The 10,670-nt window shown below is 51.7% G+C and overlaps 1 protein-coding gene across 1 annotated transcript; it reads right to left on the reverse strand.

Annotated features, from left to right (window-relative positions):
• Window positions 1-3,616: 3,616 nt before the first annotated feature.
• Window positions 3,617-4,080, reverse strand: M406DRAFT_66492 (uncharacterized protein; the record flags this gene model as incomplete). Its single annotated transcript, XM_040925002.1, has 3 exons — window positions 3,617-3,813; window positions 3,867-3,974; window positions 4,041-4,080. The coding sequence occupies 3 exons, from the start codon at window positions 4,078-4,080 to the stop codon at window positions 3,617-3,619; spliced, it is 345 nt and encodes a 114-aa protein (XP_040781005.1).
• Between the last annotated feature and the right edge of the window lie 6,590 nt (window positions 4,081-10,670).

A 10,670-nucleotide genomic window follows, 5' to 3' on the forward strand; every position in this document is an offset into this window, starting at 1 on the left:
CTGGTTAAGCCATGTGCGGCCCAGGCAGGACAGTATCATGGCGTCGTGAGCCTTACCCTCCTTGGACAGGGCGGTCTCGTAGCTCTCGATGGCCTTGGGATACTGCTTAAGCTCCGCATAGGTATGGCCCAGGTTGATGTAGACATTGGCATCCTTGATCGTATCGCGCACCTGAAGCAATATGGCCAGGGCGGTCCGGTAGTCCTTTTTGTCTTCTGCGAGTGCGATAGCAACACCCTGTGCGGCGTACGCGTTGTGCGGATCCAACTGCAGTGCCTTGTCGAAGAATTCCACTGCCTTGTTATACTCTTTGCTCCGGCGTTGTTTGTCTGCTTCTGTGTCTCGACGCATTTCTCTCGCAAACATGAGATGCATGTTGCCCATGGCAACCAGGGCGTAGCGGTCGTGTTTCTCGATGGTCTGCAGAGTCTTTCTATGGACTCGGTACTCATCATCTTCGGCGAAATTCGACGGTCTCTTCTTGTTTGTGACCTTGGAGAGGTACCACCCGTACAGAGACCTGACCTCCAGATCGCTGCCCTGCTCCTTGTAAAGCGTCGAAATGGCTTCAGGGCCTTCCTTGTTAGGGCTTTTGCGCAACTTGATGTATGCGAGCCGGGTCCGAGCATCCGTGTAGTCTTCGTGGCGCTTAAGGAGGCCCTCGTAGACGTCGACCGCCCTGTCGGTGAGGCCTCTTGACTCGTAACTGCGGCCGAGGTTGAAGCTGATAGTCGTGATGAGAGCGTCGATGTCCAGATCCTCCTCTTCACCGCTATCGTTCATTCTCATGCAAGAGCCTAGGGCGGATTCGAACATGTCGCTTGCAAGTTCGTGTCTCTCGGCGTGAGAATGGAAACAGCCGATATTGTTCAGGAGTTGGGGGGATAGGAGTTTACGCAGGGCGGCTTTCCTCTCAACCTCATCCGTGATGTCTGAGGGGATGGCGTCAGGGGGGATCTGGTCAAGCTCCATCTGCTCTACCTGTTGCAGACACTGAAGGGCCTTCTCTGGAAACTCCCTCTCATACAGCCGGGCGAGGTTCAGGAGCACCGAAGCATCTGCGGCAATGTTCTTCTTGGGATCTTTCCACGCAGCCCGGACAGCTTCCAACAACGATATGGCATTCTTCGCCTCGTTGGTCTTGTTCTCTTTGATTGCAAGGGTCTCGTTGTTGAATACCTCCTCCGCGTAGAGGGTTCCAAGAAGTGTCATAGTCTCGAGGTTTCGAGCCTGTTTGCTATCACGCATCTTCTCCCTGTTGTGTGTTAGAATTCGCTTCACAAAATCCCCAGTGGCCCTTCCTGTACCGTAGGAAGAAGTCCTGGATTGGGGGGGGGGGGGCCGAAAGGAGGAACAGGGAAGGGGGGGTCACAGCTTACAGATGGTACCGCGCGCCTGGAAGATCATTCTTGAGGACCAACAGCTGAGCCTGTCCAAACTTGGCCGGCAGATAACCGATCTGGTCCCCACCTCGAGCATCGTCAGCGCGTTTGTAGTGCTCGCCGGCGCGTGCGATATTGCCGAGCGAGTGCTCCTTTCGTGCGAGCAAGTACCAGCCGTCACTGGCGATGGCGTTCACATCGGTGTACTGGATCGCCTTGTGTGCCAGACGATCAACATTGTCGTATTTCTTGGTGGAGAGGAAGTGACCAGCAAAGGTGGCACAGGTCAGCGGCACGTCCTTGTCCAGCTTGAAGGACTTCTGAGTGTACTCGGTGATGGCCTTCTTATAGAGACGGATAAATTCAGGGCTGTTCGCCGGAACGTGTCCGCTGCTGTCGATGTAATAGAGGCCAAGAAGGATGTTGGCAATCTTGGAGTCAGGATTAATCTCCAAACACCTCTCCCAGGCGGTCTTGGCATCGTCCTTGAATCCCAGCTGCCAGAAGCAGCACCCGATACCGATCCTGGGGTCGGGATCAACCATCTCTGGCATGCGTTGCAGAACCGATTGATAAGCCGACAGTGCCTCTGGGTATTTGGCCATGGTGAACAAAGCCCTGGCCTTGCCCATGACAGCCAGCATGTTCTTTCCTGAAGAGACCTTGACAGCATCGTCGAAGGACTTGAGAGCGGCCCGCAACAGCTCATTCTTGTTGTCCTTGTTGTCTGCAGCAGAGTCCGCTTTCGAGGACCCACGCAACGAGGCCTTGAGAAGAAGGAGAGCCCCACGGGCCAGGAACACTGGTGGGAAGGCGGGGCTGATCCGCGAGGCCTCGTTGAGCGCCGTCATCGCCTGCTGTAGGTAGTATTCTTTGGTCTTGACCTCGGTAGCATCCTGGCCCTCCGGCGGGACTCGAGGTGCCTCGCGGCTCTTCCACAGGTACAGCCAACACAGACAGCTGATCATGCTCAGCTTCTCCCGCTGGTTGATCGTCTGCTGGGCGTTCCCGCGAATCAGCGTCTCGATCGCATAGTCCACCTTCTTCTGCTTTGCATAAGCCAGCGCAACTGCCATCCAATAAGTGCGAGCTGCACGCTCAGCTTCGAAGAGGTCGCAAAGGTCGGACGGATCGTCCATCAAGTTGGTCAGATCGATCTCGACAGCCTCATCATCTTGATCTTGTACAGGAATGTCGAGGACAGGGGGGACGTCAGAGAAGCGTTTGCTCGTGTAGACGCCGTTGGAGCCCCCGTTGAGCCCGTTGGTGTGGCCATCGTGCACTGTCGAAGCCATGCTGGGCGAGAGAAAGGAAGTAGATGTCTCCGCCGGGGGGGGGGGGGGAGGTCAAGCTATCGCGAAACGTGTGTCGTGATCGGAAGCAAGTTCGAGGATAGGATTCGGGCCAAGCCGCGGAGGGCTGCCGTTTGAAAGATGAGACCTGCCGTAAAGCTGCGTGTGAGCCGCAATCACCCTCTGCTGGACCAAGACTCTGCCAACAGAGCCACTCACCTTTCCGGCTCAGATTGTTTGGCACTCCACGGCACAGTCAATTGTCAGAGAAAATTGTGTCGTTCCTGCACGGCCACAGCTAGGGGTGAAATCTGCGACGCTTGTTACTCTGCGCGCAGGCTGCGGTTCAGCTTGTGCGCGCTCTTTTGACGAGGGGCGGAGGGAGAAGACGAAGAAAGGCGCGTGTGCTAGGTGAGGTCGGCCGACCTGAACTTTAGTTGAGGCTGCCAGCGCGATGCGACCGACCACCCCTGCTGGTTGGCGCATCCCAGGGGATCCTAGAGCAGGAGGGAAAAAATCCCAGTGATCAGGGTTAGGGTTTTGGGCATTTCAGATTTCATTTTCCACCACGGAAGCAGTGTTGAATATCACCAATCTACTCGGATCAATTTGCTAAGGAAGAGATAAACCATGTACTATAAGCAGTTGTATCTTTCTCGAGATATCCATGCAGGATCGCTTTGCGGGTAAAATACCTATCAAAGAAGCCCTCCTCCCTCTTGCTCGGCTCGCCGCAGAAATGCGAGCAAGACCAGGCAGCATTAGGCATTCAGAGTTCAGACCAGAATGATCAGTACGTTATATATGTCATGTAGTGAGGAGCGTTGTATACTTTTACACGGCTGTATCTACAAGGCCTGCCTGCCTCGTCCGCAGATGCCATTCCAGTTCCAGCCAGCCAGCCGCCGATGTCCTGCTCGAGGTGCAAAGTCTGACGCAGGCCTAAACACCGTGAGTAAATTCCCTGTACTTCTTCAGGAAGTAATAAGTCGCCAATGAGCCTGTCGCAAAGAGACCCAGAGGCACAGGCGCTCTCCAGTTGGTCTTCATACACCTGCTTGTTGCGGCACCGACAAGAGCAATGCTGTTTCCCAGGGCCAATTCGGATCCATAGTCCTTGTTCTCCCGCAGAAGGTAACCTGCCAGACATAAAGTCAGCCTCGATAGAGAAATCAAAAGACTTTTGACACACCGTGGATGTACTCACCGGCCAAGCCGTACGACGCGCCGAGTCCGACCCCAGCAATGAGGGACGGCTTTGAGCCACCCTTCACGTACCCCATCGTCCCACCGACGGCCACTGTTGAACACTTTGTCTCAGTCTCCAGAGTTTGACAGCATGACGGGATACTTTGGCAAGACTCACATAGGCCAGCGAGTGTGAAAGCTGGATGATCAGCACCCATGTTGTCTGTTTGGTTTCTGGGTTCTGGCTCGATACTCGTTGTGCTCGTATGATTAAAAGAAAAAGAGTTGCTTTGCTCGGAATGGTGAGTTCGTCGATTTATCCCTGTCAGAGGACCCCTGTTTGGCCGAGGGAGCCTCATCACGCACGGGCCCCCTTATTCAACGTCACCACGAACCTCGGCAGCTTGAAAGTCATCACTGACTTGAGCATGAATTGTCTTACAGTTGCGCAGACGACATTCGGTCATCGCGCAGCATTATGAGGTTCTTAGACACTTCGAATGTTCAAGGAATAAGCTGCTCTTGTGTTTCTCAGCGTCTCAACACTACATTCGGGTTTCTTACTGGACGTGCAGGCCGTACAAGGTTAGGGAGACTCCTGACCTTCTAGGCGTCTGCTATGACCGGATTGGTACACGTGTTTGGAGAATGCAAAGTCCACATATTCAAAATCCTCCCTGCTGTAATGGATATCCATGTGCTTGGTTGCCTACTAGGTGGTGTCTTCTGTCCCGTATCCTGGTGTTCTTTCCTCCTCCCCTTATTCCTCTTCTTTTTCTCCCATAGGAAGAATTGTTAGGAGCGGCGGAATTCATCTCTCTGGGTAGTCCACTGCATCGTATGCCCTAAAATTTCCCTCTGTTTCTTTCGTAGGTATGAATTTTACAATACAGGATAATGCTACCTACTAAGCAACAGAGACTGTCCTCAGAGAAAGGTTTTGGCAAGTATCGTGTTGTCCTTTTACTTCTGTCTCCTCTTGAAAGTGCATGCTCAATATATTTGTTGGGGTAATTAGTTTTGAGTACTGCACCATTGAAATACTGTCTGACCCCCCCTTGCCGGACACCCGTACCCGCCGGACACTAAAATGCGAAATGGCCCACACAATTGCCACCTTTTCAAGTATATAGAAATAATTCACTTCAAATCGTATAATAATAATAAATATATCATCGAAATGATCTAAATTTCCTCATTCCAAATATCTAGTTGGCATACGGCTAGTCCGCCCAGAAGATCGACGAATTGGTGGTGAATCCTTACGTGGAATGTCTGCATTATCGTCCTCAGAGTCCTCCTCGTCAACCTCGTCTTGAACCTCCACAATATCCTCAGCAGGCAAACCATCCTCTTCCTGGGCTGTGTTGGCCTCTTCTCCAGCCGAAAGTGCCTCTGAAATAGTCATAAAGCGTTTGTTAGGATTGGGGATCTTCTTGCGCTTTCGGGTCTTCGAAATGGCCTCGTTCTGAGCCTTAAGGGAGGCATTTCGCTGTCGGAGCAAGATAACCTCAGCTTGGAGGTCTTCAAGGTGATTTGCGATCCTCCTCAACTTGCTGCGTTCGTTGTAGCTTCGGTCTCGGCCTATAGCAGTAATAAACTCATGGGAAATGGGCTCATTCTCCTCGTCCTCCTCCAACTCATCTGCTCCTCGTTTTTGCTTATCCTCCTGGATTTCCTCATGAGATAGGGCTTTATGGCGATTAATTGGATAGTTGCCACTATGTCTCCATCCTCCTTTTACTACTTTAGGAGTGATTGCTGCCCTGGCTGTGATGAGACACCGTAGAAAGTTGATCTTGTTAACAGGGGCTGAGTCTGTGAGATCTTGCAACTTTTGAAGTTCTTTCCGATAGGCTGCTTTCAGTACAGCAAATATGCCGTTATCTAGTGGCTGGAGGCTGTGGGAGGTGTGTGCGGGGAGAAAGCAAAGGAAAACGTTATTCAAGTAGCAAGAAGCTATGAACTCCGGCTGTTTTATATCAGCACATTATCCTCGAGAAATACCACCTTGAGCTTCAAAAGATCTTAACTTACTGATGTATGGCTATTATGGCCATCTAGGATGAGGAGGATAGCCCGAGATATATCATTCTCACGGAGATTATTCATCTGAAGGAGGAAAAGATCCTCAAGCCACGCTACCGCGATTTCATTGCTTGTCCAGCCGTTTTGACCGGTAATCACGCGCCAGGTTGGCACAGACTGCTCCATGTCTTCAGAAAACCACTGTTTTTGAAGATCTTTGCCCTTGAAGATGATGCCTGGGTCGAGAAGCTGGCCTGTGGCTGTACAGCTTTCAATGAGAGTAACCCAGCTTCTGTCCTGGCTGCTTTTGAGGAATGCCTTCTTTTTTTCAGAGGATCCAAGGACCAGCGAGTTCAGGCCTATCAAAAGTATCAGTTCAGGAGCTCTGAGATGAGGATTCCATAGAAATTTACCATATCCAGTCATAATGCCACCCTCATCCACATTCACTGTAAGCTGTGGCTCGATCCACCCATATTCCTTCTCGCGAATGTCGAAATACTAGTTAACAGCTTTCGGGGTGAAGGCATCGTATCTGGTGGCTTCCTGGCGAGTGCCTATTTTATGGCGAATTTGAGGATTTCTCTTCTTGAAGCCCTCTATCCATTTGCGGCCAAGGGCATTGAGATCTCCCTTCTGCTTGAGGAGGGCTCCTACAACACCACGCACAGCAGAAGCTGATGGAGCATATCCTAGGCTCTCCTGCTTGATGATTCATCTCGATATCTTCTTTTCCTCAGTAGTAGAAAGGCGTTGTTGAGGTTGCTTTGCTTCTTGAACTGAGGACCCTGCATGCAGCCGATCTGACAGCGTTTGGGGGGCGATTCCGTGTTTCTTGGCTGATTTTCGTAAAGATAAATGGTTATCTATAATATCGAAGAGGGCATCAGCCATATTCTCCTCATTCCAGGCGTGGGAAGGCATTGTGGCTTGCTTGAGGTAGAAGATTGTTGAAGGAAAAGGATCATGGATATGAAGACAGGAAGGAACAGATATTAGCTTCCGGCATTGCCAGAATTGCGTCATAAGGCGTCCAGGCATAGATATAAGTATATCAATAGATTCGTCAATTAAAGGGCTATCTATCTATCAAAACAGTTTCTGAATAGCTTCAATATTGAGGAAATAATATGTAAGTGAGGATGTTGGTATTTGTATGGCGCTGTCGGAAATTAGCTGTCCGGCGGGTACGGGTGTCTGGCAAGGGGGGGTCAGACAGTATAGCAATGGACCAGGGCTTTTCGGCATGTAGTTCTATTACAGTCAGGGGGCTTGTCACCAAATATCTACGTGCAGTCTCAGGAAATGACCTGGCTGATTCTATGGCAAATAACAGCACTTTCAACACCTCTAATAATATTGTATCTGAACTCACAAGAAAGTCCAAAACTTCAACCATCTACTTGACACTGTTCTCTGTTGTACCGAACATATCAGACAAGACCGGTACATACATAGATATATATTTGCATGCCATTTGACCTTCTGGATCTGAAGTGTTGTTTTTGATGTTCATTGTGTACGTGCAACCCCCAGGAATATATAGCTCCCTTCCATAACTCGACAGAACTCTACTTGTTGCAGCTGGTGAGCTTTGATGAAGAGTATTGTCTGTCACTGATGAAGCAAAGCCTCCAGCAAATGCCAGACTCGGTACCTGAGAATTGATTCCTTGCTAAACCGAATCATAATGGCAGGTCAGCAGTGATGTTCCCACCCCAGACACCCTGGACAATAGAAACAGGTCACATTCAACTCGATCGATAGATACAGCTGTGACCTTGAATAGGTCTGGTATGGTCTGTATTCTCTATGCCACTGCTCAGACGAGTTGAGATGCCTTTTGCTGCCACTTCCAAGGTTGAATCCTTGACTTCTTACATCAGGCTATCAGCAACATGTTATTTACCTCTTATTTTTATCTCACATAATAAGGGCTCTTGAGCTACGCCGACTGCTCCATGGTCCTCAGATATATACTTCATCGTTCTGCATGTCCCAATATGGTACCTCTGATCCTGCTCTTGTATATCTCAATCTGTTATTGTAATTCTTCTTGTTTCTCACTCTGTGGTATTATCTGGATGGTACCTCAGCTCTTCGTCTGCACGGATTTGTTTTGCGTATGTCTGAGATTATGGTCTCTATTTCAATGAAACATCAGTCCAACCCAGCCTGCCTGAGGATCCTCATCACTTATGATGGCAGCATGGAAGAATTACCTCTCGTCCCATTGCTTGGGCAATTACTCCAGGCTTCACTCACATCTTTTGTCTCTCAATGGCCCCACATTGCTCATGTTCTGAATCCTGCCTTGTCGCTTCATAGTGATTTGTGATTTGGGACCAGCCCCTCATAGCGACAACTTGTTGGATAGCTTGGATAGCGACAGCTCTGGTGGCGATAGATAGTAGCACCATGGCGAGAACACTCTCCCCCCTCTTTCTCCTTCCTGAGTCTGCCCTGTCCGTTCTCATCGTTTCAAGACATCACAAAACCAAAACCCTCTTTCATTAACCTCGGCCGTCCCTACAATTCCGCCTGAACCGAGCAGACGCCCAAACATGTCTCCCCTCGCAAACGCCGTCCGAGGTCAAGACTCGGCAACAACCACGGCCTGCACCGGCTTCGAGTGTCTCCCCAAGCCCGCCCAGATAGGGATCATCATCACCATCGTGGCCTGTGTCACGATCGCCGCTCTCTTCTGGTGCTGTGTCTACCTCCGCCGGCGTGACGACCGCGATAACAGCCGCGAGGACCACACCCACGAGCTTCGGATCCTCGTCATCCCCTCCCGGCCACACGCACCGCCGCCTCGCCCGGCCCCTCCTCTGCCCTTCCTGATGGTCTTCCCCAGCGCCCCTGCCCCAGCAATGCTGCCGCCCACCACCTGCATCAGCCTTCCCCCACCTCCGCCCCGCCCACCCATGACGGCCGCCAGCACGCGCGGCCCATCCTCCACGCCCACAGGCGAGACCAGCGGGTCCCCTCGTCCCTCCCACGGCCCAGCCCGCATGCCATCCCCAGGACGCGCCACGACCATCTCGGACGGCGTGTCGTTGAACCGCGACGCGTCCGAGTCTCCTCCTCCTCCTGCTGCTGCTGCTCGTCCCCGCGGTCGCCAGATGGGCCAAGCCCGCTCGTCTGCGACGCGCTCGTGGTACCCTTCTCGGCAGAGGGGCGACGTGTGCCGTGGAGGGGAGCAGCAGGCCCGGGTGAGCGCCTGCTCCAGCAGGTGGGAGGACGGCTCCGACGGCGAGTTGTCCCATCGTCAGCCGTCCAGCACGGGTGCCGTTTGCTCGAACGGCTCTGAGGATGCGCAGCAGGGCTCGTGAGTTAGGGAAACGTGGGATGGAATATATGGAGATGGGGCAGGGTATTTTTGGTAGTGTGTGTCTGAGAGGTTGTCAGGTGAGTCCTTCCGGCGCAACCAACCTGATTCCCTGCCTTGACGCGGTCTTTGAGCTTTCAAAATTCTGACACGCAGACCTACACACATACAGACTAGGAGTAGAAACGACACGGTGGTTGCCTTCCCTGCCGTTCTCGTATCGAGCACAATCATGCCTTCCCTACCGCTGATGGGTCATCAAGAGCACTTGCAGTCATCCATCGTCACGACGCCAAAACGTCGACTCTCAAATGGACTTGGAGTGGTGACTCCAAGCGCGGCAATCATGACACTGGTCTTTCATTAACAATCTACTTTGGCTCGCTGGTCCCCTTTTCTCTTCTACCGTCAACGGGCTCAGAAGCTTTGGAACTGACCGGCGTAGACCGACATGAAGAGAGAGAGGGAGAGGCTGGTCCAATGGAAGGATGTTGGGGGGGGGGGGGCGGTTGAGAGGCGGAGTCTATCATAGGGACTGGACAACTGTCCCACCTGAGCACATCTAGAGGATGGATACCCTACCCATTCCACAGACGATGAAGAAGGGACTATTATCAGCACCAAGGGTTGCCTGTCTAATCAAGACAGTACCAATCCAGAACCGCGCATTTGATAGCTTCAGTGTCCGTGCCGAAGGACGCGTCGAACAGAATTTCTCAATCTCGATTATTTATTCTCCATCCCGTAGGCCAAGATGCAATCAAATTTTTTATTAAAAAAAAAAAAAAAGATCCAAGAGAGAGAACAAGACCCAAGAACTCGTGACGCCCTCCCTATACCGCATGCGTCCAACGGACTGGAGGGAGAGTAAACAGCTGGGCAACTCTCTAGCCCTTGCGCGCTTGGCCGAAGTCAAAAATCCGCCCCATGAGTCAGTCAAATCAAGGCAAGAAGGGGGGAAGGGGGGGCAAAGTCGGTAAACCCTTTATTTTGAGAGGTAAGTTAAAACAAGTCAGAAGGGAAGGAACGAACCAGCCGGTTGCGTACTGTACAGTTTCCGCGCGTCCTAGTCATGACGTTCGAGCGGCGGCGGGGAAGACAGGCGGACGTTCCGCCCAGCTTTATGTACATAAGTGTATGAGTATGTATGTGTGTGTGTGTGTGTGTGTGTGTGTTCTCTTTAAGTAGGTGTGGGGAATTACTTGGAAAGTCATAGTTTGTGAAAGTCAACGATTCAACGCTCGTAGCAACTCATGACTTAGATCAAGATGTTGTGCCCCCTCTCCCTGCTTCATTTCCATTCAGTGGAAACAAACCCCCGCCCCCGAAGAAGAAAAAATGAGGTCGCCGCTACGAAGCCCGAAACGCAAATCTGCTTTCTTGCAGATGCATCTCGAAAAGATGCGTCACAGGGTCTTTTCCTAGGAAGTTTCCCACCCTCCACCATGA

Source organism: Cryphonectria parasitica (assembly GCF_011745365.1).
Source record: "Cryphonectria parasitica EP155 unplaced genomic scaffold M406scaffold_1, whole genome shotgun sequence".
In the NCBI taxonomy this organism is placed as follows: Eukaryota; Fungi; Ascomycota; class Sordariomycetes; order Diaporthales; family Cryphonectriaceae; genus Cryphonectria; species Cryphonectria parasitica.